Raw genomic sequence first — 17739 nt, forward strand, 5'->3', positions numbered from 1 at the left:
TCTGGGTGGGTAGGAGGGACAGAAGGTAAAAGATAACTGTTCATAGGTTCTAGTCTTAAATGTAGCAATAGGGTTGAAAAGCTAAATTAAAAGTTTGATTTTTTTTTTCCTGAGTTCACTTTTAACTAGATTGTGTGAAATTGCTGAGAAAAAAATAAAAATCTCTAGATATTAATCATAACTTTATCCTTGTCTCCAGTAAGTTCAACCTCTAAATTCAAGTTCAAGTGAAATTTGTATTTAAATGAAAGGGATTTTTGTCTGATGGCCATCTATCTTTGGGAACAAACTCTGTTGCCCTTTGCCTAATTCTCACTGAAGTTTACCACCCCGATATATTTTCAGCTGGACCACAAAAGATTCTTTTGCTCTCTAGAGATTTACAAGTGACTTTTTCTTTAAATTTCTTTATTACTTTCAGTGTCTTGTTAACATTGACTTCTTCATATTAAATGCTTGCATAACTCCACTGTTTTACACATTTGTCATTCAGATCTCTGTAGATACAGCCCATGGTTACACTCCTCGAGCAATTGACATGAGCAATGTCACCCTCTCCAGAGACTTACATGTAAGTCAGAAACACCTAAAATGCTTATGGTTTGTTCTACAATTTAATTTTGTCTGATTTGCTAGTTTATTTTAAACAATTTGATACTAAATATTACCTATTTTGGTATGCTTTGGGTTTGGTGGGGGCTTTTTGGTCTTTTTCATGTTGCTCTCTGATCCTCTGTTGCTTAAAATCATGGTTCATGTTGAAAACCTTTGAAATTTTCTTTAGTTCTGGATTGATTTTTTTTGTGAACATTTGCCATTTTGAAGAGAATCCTGTTCAGAAGAGCTGGCAACATCAAATTTTTCTGTTTCATTCTCCACCATCTTTTCAAAGCATTTTGTCAATGCTTTTTTCTCTAAACTGAAGAAATGAGAATCAGAAACCTTTAAGTACTGTGAGAATAGTGAATGAAGGAATTGGGGACAGGATTTTGACAGATGTGTCAGTAGGCTGCTGTTATTTGGACCAATGTATGTTTTAGTTGATGGTCTGTTCCTGTAATTAGATAGATTTTTTTTTCATGGTGCTTGCTGGAGTATGGTGCTAGCTTTTACAGTCTGCTAATTTCCTGTGAGTACAATTTCAATGTAATCTAGGCATATACTAAATAGATTTAAATGAGATAGCATGAGTGTTTGTACCAGTCTAGTGATGGCAACAGGAGGACAGCAGAGGTGAGTTTAAAGTGTTGTTTCATGTTGAAACAGTTCCTACTAGATAGACACTGGAGAGCTTGTCTTTTTTGTTTAGTTCATTGTCCAGCTTCTAGTGCACCAGTCTGAAGAAGTTTGTCTTATAGGAAGAATACATAGACTAATTTATGCTCTAAAGTGGTTGGTAGTTTTAACAGTGTGATCACACAAATGAGCACAGCATCCACAAAGAAACTATATCCTTGAGTTTATAATTAATTTGCTACAGCCAGCAATAACAATGTTGATTCAGTCCTCTGGCTCGCTGTTCTCTCTTTCCCTTGACAGCCCCTTCAGAAGGTTCTTTTTGGCCTTGTTTTCAGAATGAAGTCCCTCATCTGACACCCCAGTACTATTTCCAGACTATTCTTCTCTTTGTGGTTCCTTGTTTTCTGCAATAAGAGTTCTCTCTTCAGCACCAGGTTCCTGACTCTTCTGCTGATTCTACCCAAATTCTATACAATATTTTTTTCAGTAAAAACTTGTTTCCAGTGAACTGTTACAGTGTAATTGTATTACACTTCCCAGAGAACAAAACTTGTTATTTAATATCAGCCAGAAACTTGTCCTTCTTTAGAGTTATTCATTGCAACCCACATCACTAAGCTCTTCATTTTCCTAAGGCTATGGCTGAGATGATGGCTGAAAACTACCATAACATATGGGCAAAGAAAAAGAAACTGGAGCTTGAAGCAAAAGGTAATGTTAACTATATGCATTTACAATATTTTAAGTTTTTTGTGACTTCCTTAGGTCATGAATTTCAGAAAAAATTAAAAAGAAAAAGGAACAGCAGATATAAATTGACAAAGAAGAAACAGTGAAGTATCTATTCTTGACTGTGATTTTTAGTGCCTGAAAGTTTTTATAGTACCCATTGTAGCACTTCTTGTTTAAGTAGTCTACCAATTCAGATATACCAAGGGAAGGAAACTCAAAGGTTGTAAATAAATTTAAGCACATTAATCCATTTTCTTTCTAGCATTAATCTTTCGGACTATTACCCAATGGGCTATGATTTCATTTGTATTGCTTCTTTTATTGCAGGTAGATCTGAAGGGTGTTTACTAAGTACTGCACATATCGTGTGTTGAATTGACAAGTGGAAAAATCTAGAGCAGATACTTGATTCCATATAAAAATTGCATGTGCTTCATGATCTCTGCTCACCTAAATGAATTTTTTTTCATCTCTTGTGTAATTTACTGTTTTTCCTCTGTGTGAAAAGCATTTCTTTATTTGTAGTAAAGCTGGTTTTTTTTCAGGTAATACTATATTAGCACATGGAGAAAACAAGTTCTCAGTTGCAAATTATTGAAGCTAGGGTTTTACCTTATCTGAAGGTGTCTAGTTGTATATTGTATGCCCCAAAATTGGTATAAATTTGTAAAATTCTAGAAAAGGTTTTTCAGTTAAGGTTTTTTTGTAAAAAAGCAAAGTTCTATCTGGAAGTGCCTTTGATAATCACTTTATATTTCCATGCCTTTAATTATATTTCCCCTTTATATAATTTTTATATTATTGTTTTCTGTAAAACCTTCCTCAGGATAAGTAGCATCAGGATGGGCCAAGTTTGGGAAGTCATAGATTACAGTAAGATGAGATATTTCAATAGTTCAACTGCATTTCACAGCTTTGAAAACAGAATTTTGCCTATGAGAATACTGTATAGTATGTACAATAGTTTTTGTTGTCTTGTGCAATATGGGAAGGCTGGAGGAAGCTGTAGTGATTGAAGGCTTCTGATAGAGAGGTTTTGTATGTGAAAAGTAGATGAATTTGTCAGCTGAGCAAAACTTGGCCTTCAAAAATTCTGAGGGTTTTCCTTCAGTATATTTATATGCTAGTCTTTTTTTTTTTCCCATGTGTAAAGAAGAGAAGAATAATGTAGGCTTATGTGCATGTTGCTGTCTTCAGCTGTCCTGTGGTACAATTACATCATGTTGGTGATAAGAGAATAAAATCCAATCATCCCAATGTTAAAGACTATACTTCCTAAGACAAATCCAGACTAAACAAAAAAGCCCAATCCACCATCAGACTTGCCTACTATGTTTCCAATTTGCATGTACTTAAGCAGATTCAGGCATAACTAATTGAAAACTTCAGAATATGTGCATTAAAAAAAATCATCCAGTGGTATGTCTCCAATATTTTCTCTAGGGCATTTGTTCCTTTTAAAAATGATTATTATTTTTAGATACTTTCTTTATTTTGATTTTTCAGAGATAAATCTTAATATCCCTACAGTTTCCTGGGGTTTCAGAGAAATTGCCGTAGGAATTTATTGTGTTGTGTTATGCGATAGTGATCTTAGAAGTTGAACTCCTGAGAATGTTGCTTTTTATGCAGATATTTATGTTAACAATAGCAACTTTATTTTCCTTCAAAATTAAATATCTACATGTGATAGATACCAACACATCAGATTTTAGTAAGCAATACAATGAAGTTTATTCTTTTTACCTGTGGTTTTGCAGCATTCCTTTGATTTTGCTGGACAGTAGTGTGAACCATGTTTGAATGATGTATCCTAATTTTCTGTCTTAAATTTATTACTATAAAGTAGAACTGTATCACTTTAATATATTTTTAGATATTTGTGTATCTTGCAATACTTGATGAACCCTGTCATTAGAATGTTTAAAAGCAGGACTTCATATATGTTTATATATTTGTTTATTTATAGGTTTTCTGAGGAAATGATGTATTATTTATTGAAATATTTTCAGTGTCATTAAATGAAGTTGTTGTTATAATAGATGTTTGTAACCATTAAGCATTTTCTTCTTCTTTAAGGGTTTTTTGCAGTAGGTTCAGTATATTTAGCTTGTACTTAAGCAAATATGTTAGAATGATGTAACCATATCACAGTTTCTATCTGGATATTTTTAAAGTTTGTGTAAAGAAACAGACAAGTATATTGCTATTTCAGACTAGAATTTACTGTAACATGCTGTGTATTATTGTGATGGTACTTTTACATTCTGTGACTGTCAACAGCAAACTCTTTAATTTTTAATTCTCTTGATGCTCCATAGTAGGAGGAGGCAACCATCCCCTTCTTGTCCCTTATGATACACTCACAGCCAAAGAAAAAGCCAAGGACAGAGAAAAAGCACAGGATATTCTGAAATTTCTACAGATTAATGGATATGTTGTCTCCAGGTAATTCTCAATTCAGTATTAATGTCACAGAAGGTTTCTGATGGTCCTCAGTGGTCTTTTTTGTTTTGTTGTGGCGGGGTTTTTTGGTTTCTGCTATTGCTTGTTTTTTGTGGTTTCTTCTATCAGACCGGGACTCTATGATAATTTTTTAATGTTTCAGTACCTGGGAATAAGGATGAGCTCCTTCATATAAAACATTGTAAGGATTACAGAGTTAGTAGCAGGGGTTTTGGAAGGCATGAACAAAGTTCTCCAGAGTGTTTGCATGTCTTCTGCCTTCCCTCTCAATATTGCAGCTTTTTCTTTCTGATCAAACTGTTAGTAAACTTACTAGTTTTCTACAAGTGATGGAATTATTAAGTCTTAGTTACAGGTTCTACACATCTTCAAGCACATGTCTCTCTCTAAAGGAATTTCTAGACAATTGGCAAGATAAAACAGTTTTATTTCTAAAACATATGACTTAATTTATTTCAATTGAGTTAATTTACAGTATTATTAAAATATTTTAAATGTGAAAAGTGATGTTTTAAAATAATTTTTTTAAACAATCCACAGTGTAAATGTAATAATAGTGAATAGTCTGCTGAATAAGATGCATAATTCATTTCAATATGGTGTATATACCTTCTAAATGTAGCATGAATAAAATTTTAATTAATTTGGAGTCTTTTCCGCCTTATCAGCATGACTGAGGAAATCAGAATCTCTAGAAAAGTCCAAAAGCATATCTGAGCCTTGCATGACTTGAACATTAGTAAGTGAATGAAACAGTCACTGAGATCAATTTAAGTAATCACTGTGAATTAGCATTGCAGATCTACCTAAAATCTGCCTACTTCCATTCTTTTCTATCAAATATGAATTCCAGTTTGTTTCTAGAGTCCCACAGTTAGTATGATTATTTTGGTAAAATCTTACAGGTTAGCTGGAATAATTGAGTTTACTTCCTCTCAGTGCAGTAGGATGTACAAAGAGGGATTTTCTAATGAAACAAATAATATTATTTATATATTTCCCTAACTTCAAAGTGTGCATTCTGTTGACTAATGTTATTTGATCAAAGACAGCATGTTATAAAGATGGCAAAAGATCTCTACAGATTAATTTTTTTTTTTACAGATTTTGAAAGGCAGTTCCTTCTGCAGTGGCTTTGCCACTCATAGTTTTAACTCATGCAATCCCAAATGTAAATATGCAATCTACAGAATGAAAAACAAGCCCAAAAAAAAGCTCACTATAGTTTAGCATGTGTAGCAAACACTAATAAAGATTAATCTAAATCTACACAGCAATACATTCATTCAAACAGCAAAGGTTTCTTTCCTTGTTCTCTGTCCAAATGATCAGCTGCATTCAGGAGTAGCAACCCTTTTTATTCCTGTTAAACGCAAGAGAAGAGTGGCTTTTAGGGGTTTTTTGGGAGTGGAAGGCTAAGAGGGATGGTAAAAGAGCCATTAACTTGGACACACCCATAGTCCTGTAACTAGTTCTTGTGACATCTGCACCCTCCTGTGCTGGTTAAATGCCTTTTCCACAATGTTAAATTAATAACCTTTTCCACAATGTTAAATTCAGTGTACTTGCTGCACCTTTGACAACGACCTTCTCTAAACAAACAAGGGCCTGATTCATGTTTTAATTTGGTCTGCTCACCACTGTACTTTCCATATATGCCTTGCTCACATTTCTTTACAGTCTTTATTTGACAGTGACCGTTCAGGTCTCTGCACCCCCGTGCAAAATGGCTTTGGGGAAGATAGAAACATTGGCCCCATAGCACGCATGTGGCACTCAGGCCCACTTCAGCTGCTGGTGCAGGAGCCCTCACTCATCTTACTGACCGTCACTGCTCCTTCACATTAGCTGGAATTTTTTTAGACCACAGCAGTCCAACCCCAGTGGCAGGCAACTGGGACTTGCAGTTGCTGGAGTTGCAGACATTGCTCTATGCCCTTGACTGTCTGGCTCCCATGGCTATGACCAAATGCACTTATGCCAGTCCCCTGCTGAAGCTGCCACTCTGGTCTCAAGGTCTGTAGGGCCCATAGAGCTGTTCCCTAAAGCTGTGGCATCTCCCACTACTGATTCTTGAGACCTTCTTTCACCCCATTTGTCATAGACCTGGGGCCACCTACACCCCAAGCCTGACTCCAGTTGCTGGCCCAGTATCCAGCTCATTCTGGTCTTGACAGTAGCTGCCATCTACTCCTGACAGCAGATGGAATAGTGAGTGGCATTACACAGAGATACAGGTACTAAGGCATTTAATAAGAATGTAGGACAAACTCTAGTGATAAGGTACAGGGCTCAGTCAGTCAATTGATTTGACAGTTTACATGTGACCAGCTATTTTGAAATCTGTTTTCATTCCTTCTGCGCTTTGCTTTTTATTCTTCCCCCCTATACAATTTATTGTTGCTTTGTGTACTGAGCTGCCTCAAATAATCCAAATTTGCATGTCCCTTTCTCTTAAGAGTTCCAAAGTTCAGGTGGCCCTCTCCAAAGTTGTGTCTGAAGTTTCTTAATGGTCCCTTAGTTAGCAAACTTGAGACTTTTGTTCTCCAGCGTTGTTTCCTTTATCTTTTGTCTACCAGATTTGTGTCTCTAGGCGTATGCTTTAATTTAAAGCATAAATGTGCAATACACAGGCAATTCTATTCTGTATATATGCAGTAGATATACTTTTTAAACTTGCAACCTAGCTGAGTACCAATTTAACTTGGTGCATGAGTCAGGGGGAGATGAGGTGTGACTGATTCCCTCGCTGTTTAAGAATAGCCGTTTCATGTGCCATCAATTAAGTCCTGATCCTGCATAAACAAGGCTTGTGCCAATGCCAGCTTGTTGCTAGGGATGTCATCCCACGACATGGATTCATGCATTGGAGTTTCATTCTTGTGGAAAAAATGATGTGTTTTTTATATCAGACTAGTAACTAAAATGGATGGAACATGCTGGAAGAGGGATTCCGTCACTTAGTTTTGGTTTTCCTCTCATATTTCAGAAATGGTGCATAGCTATTCAAAGTTTTCCATTGCAAGCAGACTTTTCAGGAAAAGTCATAGTGATGGATATTTAGATTTACTTCTAGTTTGATTGTTTAAATCAAAGTATTTTTTCAGCTTCCAAACTTCCTCACCCAAGAATCAGTCCCTGTGGGGAAATGTAAGATAGTACGAGTACTGGAAAGGAATTATAATAATACTGGATTATTTTGATATGCAAGTGTAATTTTTTTTCTAGCCTTCTGGTTGAGAAATCTACTTGTTTCTTAAAAAATTGCTCAAAATCTAAGTAAGTGTGAGAGTACTGTTTACATTAAACACACAAAAAAAATTATGTTAATAAGCAAATAATCAGTACCAGAAAAAATGGTGTCAGACTAATGGAGAGGTTAGACTGCTTGGAGACCTTCTGTATGTGTAAAAATTTACTTGCTTCCTTTTACAGAGGACTTAAGGACCTGGAACTAGACACACCTTCCATTGAGAAACGCTTTGCCTATAGTTTCCTTCAGCAGCTTATAAGATATGTGGATGAAGCCCATCAGTACATTTTGGAGTTTGGTATAGTACCCCTTGCACATTTTCTAAAACAATTATTAGCTGATATTTCAGATGTTATAAAAACCACCAGAAAATTTTTTTAAAGATTGGTACATTTCTGGACTAGTTTTCCCTTTAATTTCCTGTACTTGAAGAAAATTATGAATTTTGTAGTTACAAAACTGCCATTCATTCCAATTTCCCATATTCATTCATCAGATTAAAAATTTTCAGCAAAAATTTATGGCTTTCATTCTTTGAAAAAGAAAACTACCTGCCCCCTTGCATTTATGCACAAAATTATGATCTCTCATATGTGCACAATAATAGTTACTATTTTAGAGAGCAAATGAAGTCAGTCATTTGCACCATTCTGAAATTTTGTCTCAAAAAGGGAGTAGAGAAACATCTTCAACAAACTCCCACAATGGAAATGTTCTTTCACAAATACCCAGCTCATGTTTCGTGAAGAGCGTTATGAAGGATTTAACTTTTTCTGCTTTTGGTGAAGAAAAAAAAATACAAAAGTTTGGTCACCCAAGCTGACTTCTTACATGAGCAGTAAAAGCCAAAAAACCTGGCCAGAAGCTACTTCTGTTGTGACTATGAGAGTTGCAATGACATATAACATATGCTGTGCCTATAGTGATATATGCTGTAAATGACAGTAACAGAAATGTCAGGGCCATTGAATAAATCAATGCTCACCTAAAAACCAATCTAGTTTTAATGTAGAAATTTGGGAAATTTAGGAGTTATTATATGCCATGGTTACTTACAGTAGCACAAGTCTGGTCTTGATAACTCACCAGGCTACTTCTGCTGCTAATGCTTGATTACCATGGCTTCATCATTCTTAATTACATAAATTTGGGATAACTGCAAGAATGATAATGATTAAATACTGTAACACTAGAAACATTGGTGGAACAAGTACTGTTTGTGTCTCTCAATAGATTAATGGAAAGAAGGAATTAAATAGAAAGAGAAGACATTAAATAGAAGAGAAATAGTTTGGGACCTGTAAGAGATTTTATTTTGAAAGAGATTATGGTTTTTATGGTAAGGAAAGAGTGAAGCAATATAAATTTTAGTTGGATAGATCTAACCATGAAATTTGTTCTTTAGTACCAAGTTCATAAATAAGGAATGAGAATTCATTGATTCCATTTCTCCTGGGAACAGCTGGAGAAAGGTGTTTTATTAGCATCTGAGTTCAGGTTTCCAAATTGTCACCTGTAACAAGAAAAGATGAACATAACACCAGATTTTTATCTTACAAAAACATTCATCTCTCTTTGGGCTGTGAGATGCCTACACTTTTATGAAGATTTGAGCAGTTATTCTTTATACGTTTTATTTCCTGTTACTTTTCCTCTAATGAGGTATTCATAAAATGCCACTTTAACTAGTGCCTATACTATTTGAGGTACCTTAAATCTACATCTAAAGATGACCAGTATTATTTGTTTATAGTGTACACTTCCTAAGAAAAATGCAGAGTAGACTGTAATTGGGATATATGACAAGGAACTTATTTTTCTTCTCTCTGCAGATGGTGGCAGCAGAGGCAAAGGAGAGCAATTCCCATATGAGCAAGAAATCAAGTTTTTTGCCAAAGTACAGTATATTTTTGCTTATTCTTTGTCAACATAGTGATTGACAAAAGTGAGAACATATTTTTTAGTGACAGTTATTGTTATAGTGGTGTTTTTCTGTGTTAAATTCATTATTTTATTAATTAAAAACAGCTATAAAAATAGCTTGAAAACAATGTGGGATGAAGTATAGGTGTGGGAAGATTACAAGACTATATTTTTTATTCTCATTATTTCCTGCTCCATGATATGCACCTGCTCATATGATGTTATTCAGAAGCTCCCTACATTTTCTGTTTTCTGGCTTAGTCTAATTTTGAAGATTTTTCTCTTTTACACCCTTCAGGTGGGTTAATGTGAGCAATAGTTATTGGAATTAACACAGCTGTGTATCTGTCACTGTCATGGTAGTTATTTCTCTTGTTTTAAAACCATGTTGTTGTCTCCATCATGGAGTCACACAGTGGCTGAGGTTGGAAGGACCCTTTGCTTAGCAGTTTCAGAGAGTCATGCCCAAACATCTTTTGAATATGTCCAAGCGTAGAGACTCCACAGTCTCTCTGCTCAACCTGTGCCAGTGCTCAGTCCCCCTTACAGTAAAAACGTGTTTCCTGATGGTCTGAGTGAGCCTGCCATGTTTCAGTTTGTGCCCATTGACTGTGGTCCTGTCACAATTGAAAAGGGCTTGGGTCCATCTTCTTTACCCCCCCCCTTCAGATGTTTACACACCTGGATGAGATCATCCCTGAGCCTTCTCTTCTCCAGGTTAGGGTTGCAGCTCCCTCAATCTCTTGTCATTTGAAAGATCCTCTAGTTCCTTAATAGATTTTGTGACCCTTCACTGGACTTTCTCCAGTATGTCAGTGTTTCTCTTGTACTTGGGAGCCCAGAACCAGATAAAGGACTTCAGATGTGCTCTCACTAGAGTTGAGAGGAAGAACCCCCTCACTGGACCTGCTGACAAGCACTCTGTCTAGCTCAATCCACGCTGCTGTTGGCTGCCTTTGCAATAAAATTGCATTTTTGGCTCATGGTCTGTTTGCTGTCCACTGAGGATCTCCTGGTCCTTTGAAAAACTGCTTTTCAGCTGATTTGCCCTCAGTGTGTCCTGGTAACTGGACTTGTTCCTCCCCAGGTGCAGGACTTTGCACTTGCCCTTCCTCCTGACAGCCATGAAACTCCTCTCAGCACAATTCTCCTTTTTCTGTTATGTTTTTACACATTATAAACCAAGAAAATCTGCTGTTGCCTTTCACACATAAAATCTTGTATGATCTTTGCATATTCAAAATACCTTTTGAATTCATTACTAAGTAAGAAAAGGTGACTGTTTGCAGCATTTTCTAACCCTGGTGTCCTTTGCAGTAAGTTGTTATTTCAATGCCTTAGAATACTTCCATGTGGTATTATTTGTCGAGCGGATTGACTCAGAAGTTAGCATTCCACTCTCTTGTGAAACATGCTCCAAAAAGGAAACAATTTCCTATTTTCTTTTCAGCCATGTATTTAGGATCAGCTGCTGGCTGACGCCTGTTGTGGGCACTGAGTAATAATCACCCCAGAAAGTAAACAGAAAAAATTCTGTGGCACAAGCCCTTAGTAAGTGATGCTGTTTTGAAAAATCTAGAACTAAGTGCTGTTAGCATGCTGACAATTGTAGGGGAATTTTTTTAAACCTACATTAAAAGGACCAAAAAGCAGTAGTTGTATTTGGTTATGTGGTATAGGAAAAATCTTAAATTGTGAGATAAATTTAAATTATACTTTCTGCTTTCTACTCCTCCTAAAAAAAACCCACAGATAAGTCCCAGTGATAATGTAATTTTTTTTTTCTGCTGCCTTTCTTGATGACATATTGAGTGCCTTGAATATTAAATAAATTCAGAGAAATAGCTATTAATGAAAAAATCCAAACAGATAGAAGTTTTAAGACAGAAAACCTGTTTGAAATCTCCTGTCTTTAGTTGTGACCTACAGAGTATAATACAGAACATAGTAAAGAAGGTCCTGAGATAACCACTCTTTCTGATATAATTTCAGGTTGTGCTCCCTTTGATTGATCAGTATTTTAAAAATCATCGCCTGTATTTCTTATCTTCAGCAAGTAGGCCTCTCAGCAGTGGTGGCCATGCCTCTAATAAAGAGAAAGAAATGGTGACAAGGTAAAGCTTAAAATAATATTCATGTCTTTGCATATGTGTGTTGGTCTTTAAAGAGCAGCAGTTGATTGTGGGCAAGTGAGAAGTGGGAGGCACAGAGATATTTTTATGTACACACAAATGAAGCATTTTTCACTTTCTTTTCCCATTAGGAAAGTTCATTGTATAAAATGGAGAGGAGTACAGAGTTATTATTTGCTGTTTAAAAGGTGATGATTTTAACATGCAGGGAACTTCAATTTATCCTTATATTCAACAGCAAAACATTTGCACAGTCTGTGGCACAAGCTATACAATTATGTATCAGTTTTCTGGTATTTCTAAATGTTAGAAATAGGTATATACTGAAATCATTATTCTTGCAAAATTTTGTGTTAGATTTAGAAGCCAAATTTATTTGCAGCCTAGTTTCAATAAGTATCATTAATAATGTCCATCATAAAAATAAGGGAGTTGCATTCTTTCTGCTCTATAGTTTTATAAATAGTAATGAGTAGTGCTATCACAGAAATACTTGATTCTTTCTCTGAAGTTACTCTATTTTGCAGACCATCTCTAAGATGTTTTAATTTAAGTGCACTTCTGATTGAATTGAAACCCACATTTCCCATTTAGTAAGGTGGATTACAAGCTTCACACAGGATCTCTTGAGTACCTGTCATGTGGTCATGTATGATGGTTGCCTTCTTGGCTGTTCTTGGGCATGAACCATGAAATATTGAATTTCTGCCTTTTGAGGCTGACAGCCAATTGGTGGTCATTCAGACATGCAGGGCTTGCAAGATTGTGTGAATGCTGAGTGAAGTTTTTATCACAATATTAAGCTCAAGTAAGTAATGGCTGTATTGACTTTGCATCATCTCATGGACTAATCTGAACTGGCAGCTTATCTGAATGCTGTTCTTCAAGGGATTTAAAAAATGTATCAAATTGCATGCATATAAATAATTTTCCAGTCTTATGAGCTGCTAATTTTCTGTCTGTAAAGTCCTGGATAAAGATATTTTTACAGATGTTAAGTCATGCCAATAAACTCCCTACTTCTGGAAAATGTCAGCTGTATCAGCATACCTGCTGTGTAGAGATTCAGGATTTATGCTCATGTGCTCTATAGCTGTGTGAGATTCCAGAACTTATAGTCCTGCAAAAAGATCAGAGCTGCTGCCATACTTGATTGGGTTATGTGCCATCCATATGTGTCAGCCAAGGAGAAGAAAATAGATGCAGGGAAATCTTGGATGAGTATTAGCTAATTCCATTGAGTGCACCTCCTACACAGAATTTGTGTTAAGCAAAGGGCAGTTCCTGGCTGCTTTCCTTCTCCAGCGAAGATAAACTTGCATTCATTAAGCTGTGGAAGAGTATAATTTTGGATATTGATAATGCAGTGAAAGTCTTAGCATATACAACAACCATTCCATATTCAGAAAATACAGTCAATCTAAATCTATTTTGCTGACAAATATAGGTCAGGCTTCTTCCTGAAATGTGGTGGCATCATATGCTGTTGCATTTGTAACCAAACTCTTCATAGTTGGGTTTTTCGAGTTTCTCATCCAGTAGACCAAGTTACAAGTTCTCTAATTACTTTAGTTGTATGAAATTGATTCTGAATATCAATCTAGCTATTGGAAATTTGGAGTTATTTATATATTTATTTATTTGACCTCCAACAAAAGACACTGTAGATAATAGTTTCAGTCTCACTTTGTGAAAGCATAGCATCTGCTGAATGGCACAGTCAGTTGAGTAACATTTGTCTGCCAGAACATAAGATAGAGTGGTGAGCTACTTATGTCTTTTCCAGAATGGACAAAAAATCTATAGATGCTAACATGCTTCTCTACATCTTTTCCTGTTGGAATTGGTGATCAAAGATCCTCATAAAAGAATATATAGTCTATGTCTGCATCATGGAATAAAAAGTGAACTGAAATCCCTGAACATGCACCAAGCAGGCTCATTTCTAAGACAGAGCAGTTGCTGTTGCTAGAGTGGATCACTGTGCATTGGCTAATTAGCTGGATTCAATCCCCCATTAACCTGGCTGTTGTGATTCTGGACATAAATGTTTCCATTTGACACCATGCTCTTGTCTGTCAATGGAACAACATGTTCAGATCTCATCCATAGGCTATGCAGACATGCTTATTATATCTTTTGCTTTTAAATCAGAGGCTAATAAATAGCCAGTGTGCCTATTAATTAAGTAGCTTATTAAAATGACATGATATTGTTCATGTCATTTATAGCAGATGAAAGGGTTTGCAGCATAAAATAATACCACAAAAATGGACGTTTATGGTGAAAATTCTCATACCAAACCAGATCTTGAAGATTGATAGAATTCCAACTTAATCTGGAGCACAGGTCAATTTGGGTAGGGTAGTTTGTTCCTCCTTCTATGAATTAACAGAAAATTTCACTCTTCTTTTTTCTCAACGGAGTGCTGTCTATCAGCACAGGAAGTAGTTCAAACATGTGAAACAAAATCATTGATCATATTGTTTAAAACCATGTAAGAGGTGATATTTAAAAAAAAAAACTTATTTTAAGAAAAAATTCTTCCTGTGTTCAAGTTTACAAGATCCTAATTGAACTAGCTAAACATTTGCCATCACACACCTCACTTAATTTGATTCCGTTGCCTTGTGTTTTCAAATTGTTAGTGGTATCCTGTGTAGCACAATGACCACATTTTACTTTTTAAAGCTTTGATGGTTATTTCCTTGTGGGTTATTGTATAGAACGCTTTTATATTAATTAGCTTTGCTTTTAATTTTTTTGTTTGTTTTTTTTAATTATAATATGTGCTTATTTAACCATGTTTGTTAAGGATATGCACTTGAAAATTCTTTCTTTAGTATTCTGTCCCACATTCTGCTCAGACAATTGATTCTTTCTGCGTGACATCATGTTGCTTTTCCTGCTCATATATCAGCTGTTATTTTTTCTTTCTTTCCCCCCCTCCCTCCCTTATTTTTTTCCTTTTCCCTTCTCTTCTCTTTTGTTTTTCTTTTGTCTTCAGCCTGTTCTGCAAACTTGGAGTTCTTGTCAGGCATAGGATTTCACTGTTTGGTAAGGAGACCCTTGACAAATACTAGCATGGCCATCACTTGGTTTTCTTTGCTATTTTTGCATTGTGTTAAGTGCTGCTTTGTTGCATGCTGCATGGCTGAAATGCATGGTCTACACAGACCACCAATTGTTTAGACTGGTAGATCAAAGACTTTTTTAGGTGGAATAAAAAGCTTTCGTACTTTTCAGTTTGGGGGGAGGGTGATTGGAGCTTTTTAGTTTTCAGTGTGTCTTAACTAATATTTGGGTTTCATTATAATATCAAAGAATTTTGATAAGTAAATTAAAATTACTGATTTGTAATGTTATTCTGAATAATTTGGGGAAAACATTTGACAATCAGAACTGCACATTTATATTGGAAAGTCATTAAGGAAAATTTGAAGTGGGCTGAAGTGCTTAGTTACGTTCTGTGGAATTCTTGAATATTCTCAGATGTGCTTGACTCCACATACGCATGTGTACCCTCTTTCTGGTATTATGTGACCTTGGCAGGAGCTTGGTGTTTGTCTTATGCCATGTGAAAATCACTGAATTGAAGTCAATCTGAAGTCTGTATCAAGTGTATACATTATATGCAATACTGTGTGGCACGGTAATTTTTTTTGCAATTTTCTCTTATGCCGTGGTGCTAGGAGAGCTGGAATAGTACATCCTATGCATACATGGCTGCTATGATGGATGCAGTGCAAACTTCAGCATCCATGAACATAGCTAATTGGGTAATTACCTAGTGAATTAGAATTTGATTATGATAACATGCACCTAACTCAATTCCTGCATATTTCATTCAATTTGAATGGAAAGAACTCACTTGCTGTGGCAGTGCGGTTTTTAAAAATTTTACAGACCATTATGAAAACCATTAAACTAAGAAGAAATATCAGGAGGTTTTTTGGCGTAATTGCTTTTAAATATTTTGGGAGGAGCTGAGTGGATTTGCCTATAAAGCCAAAAGATCATAGGAGGAATGGAGTTATTTCTGCAGCTGTGTGGCATTGTTGCAGCTTTTTCTGGAGGGTGAAATATGTCACAAACCTATACACAAGCTCTGATTTATACCCTAGGTTGTTTCTTCAAAGACTGAGCTAGCTCAGGTGTACTATTAAAATTTTGGAAATGTTTTTTGTTATTTGTGCATTTGGTTTTCAGAATTATTTTTTTTTAATAAAATGAGACATGGTTGAAATTAAAAACCTAAGTCAATATAACTTTCTTCAGTACTAAAGAAGACATCTTTTCTATTCCACTTCTCAGCTTGCCTATTTCTTGTTGTTTGGCTGGGTTCAAGAGCTAGGAGATAAGTCAGATAGGATCAGCTGATTATTTGTGATAGCTACAGTTTTTTTTTTAACTCTTTTCCTAGACTACTATAACTAACAGATTACAAAATCTAAATGCCAGCAGTAGTTTTGGCATGAATTGTGGCAAGGTCATCGTGAGACTATGGAGCATGATTGGGTTGTTTACTGTGGACTTAATAACTCAAGTCAAAGTCACCTTGTAGTTTGCCTTCCCCTGCAAGTGAATTGCATGATGTGAGGAAATCTGATTAAGAGAGTTGCACTTATTCCAGCAAGGACAAAGACTGTGCAGAAGAAGAGAAAGTGCTCATAACTGAGCACACCTGAGGCCTAGAAAGTTATTTGTGCATTTTGAAGGCATCTTGTGAGCAAGCATTGCTCAATAATAACTTTTGTGGATAGTGTGGAGTTTGCTATAACAAATATCAAAATTCTATATAGTTTTGCTGTATAGATACTTTATATTGCTGTGAATATAAATGGTACTTCTGAATGTAGAGCTGCATTTCTGAAAATCATTCGTGAAAGTCATGTAGCTTAAGAAGTACATAGGAGTTTGTTAAAATGGGAAATTAGTTAAAATGGGAAATTAGGCATGCATGTCTTACAGAGTGAGCTTAAATAGTCAAATTTGGTATCTGAGAGTGTCCTTGAGACTATGGTATTATCATTCAGCATGGAATCATTATTTGTTTACAATGTGAAAGTAGATTTTGACTGCAGTAATTTACTGTTTGAGAGCTGTGGCTGTACATGAGGAAGACTGTATTGATTTATTTTCATTAGTATTACTGGGTAGAAATGGAAAGATTTCAGTGAATAATTTTGGTGAATTGAGCATATTAGTTTGTATTTTCTCAAATTTAAAAGCCAAATTTTAGTAGCTTGAATGTTTAAATTTCTAGTAAGCCATTCTATTCTGGAGCAAGTTGCTGAGAATTTGTGTCTGCCCCATCCCTGGAAGTGCTCAGGCTGGGTTGGATGGGGCTTTGAGCAAGCCTCGTCTAGTAGAAGGTGTCCCTGCCCACAGCAGGAGCTTTGACCTCGGTTATCTTTAAGGTCCCTTCCAATCCAAGCCATTCCATGATCCTGTGAAGGTCTAAGGCACAGCCTGGTGTACTCTGAGTACTTCCCTCCATACCTGCTGTCATTAGCACAGTCCTGCGCTCTCTTCATCAGCACGGGCATTCCTATCACCAGAGCATCAAAATAATAAGGAAAAAAGCTTGATCTGACAAAAAATCTTAGTCTTTTGGGGGGGTGATTTTGGTAGGATTTTTAGGTCGCCTCAGCTTTCTTATCTGCTTGCTGTACCATTGCATGAGCACACATGCCAGTGAATAAAAGGTGAGGCTGCCTGGCTGACGCAGCTGTGGAAGTTGTGGTCCAGGTTTTTCTAATCTGTGGTGGATGAACACCACAACAGTATTTCCTAATTTTGGTAGCATAGAACAACTATTTCAGTGCTGCAATGAACCTCCCACACCTTCCTTGCACTTTATCTTTTAAAATCTTATGTTCACTGAAGCAATGACTAATTTTACTTGAATGTTTGCTTGTATTTTTAAGAAATAACCACCAGTGAGAAAATACAATACGCTGTAGCACTGTATGCAGATAGAAGTATTTTCAG

The 17739-nt window shown here is 35.9% G+C and overlaps 2 protein-coding genes across 2 annotated transcripts in view; both read left to right on the forward strand.

Moving 5' to 3' along the window:
* The window catches only part of LOC132325704 (ryanodine receptor 2-like), a 38762-nt gene extending 32477 nt beyond the window's left edge, over positions 1-6285 (forward strand). The window contains exons 27-30 of the mRNA XM_059843287.1: positions 494-571; positions 1875-1950; positions 4293-4419; positions 6132-6285. Coding sequence (XP_059699270.1) covers positions 494-571; positions 1875-1950; positions 4293-4419; positions 6132-6285 — 435 coding nt within the window. The remainder of the gene's footprint in view (positions 1-493; positions 572-1874; positions 1951-4292; positions 4420-6131) is intronic.
* A 121-nt stretch (positions 6286-6406) lies between these two features.
* The window catches only part of LOC132325705 (ryanodine receptor 2), a 94209-nt gene continuing 82876 nt past the window's right edge, over positions 6407-17739 (forward strand). The window contains exons 1-5 of the mRNA XM_059843288.1: positions 6407-6453; positions 7873-7988; positions 9523-9587; positions 11606-11727; positions 14753-14802. Of these exons, the coding sequence (XP_059699271.1) occupies positions 6407-6453; positions 7873-7988; positions 9523-9587; positions 11606-11727; positions 14753-14802 (400 nt within the window). The remainder of the gene's footprint in view (positions 6454-7872; positions 7989-9522; positions 9588-11605; positions 11728-14752; positions 14803-17739) is intronic.

This window comes from Haemorhous mexicanus, chromosome 3 (genome assembly GCF_027477595.1).
Source record: "Haemorhous mexicanus isolate bHaeMex1 chromosome 3, bHaeMex1.pri, whole genome shotgun sequence".
NCBI classification, from domain to species: Eukaryota; Metazoa; Chordata; class Aves; order Passeriformes; family Fringillidae; genus Haemorhous; species Haemorhous mexicanus.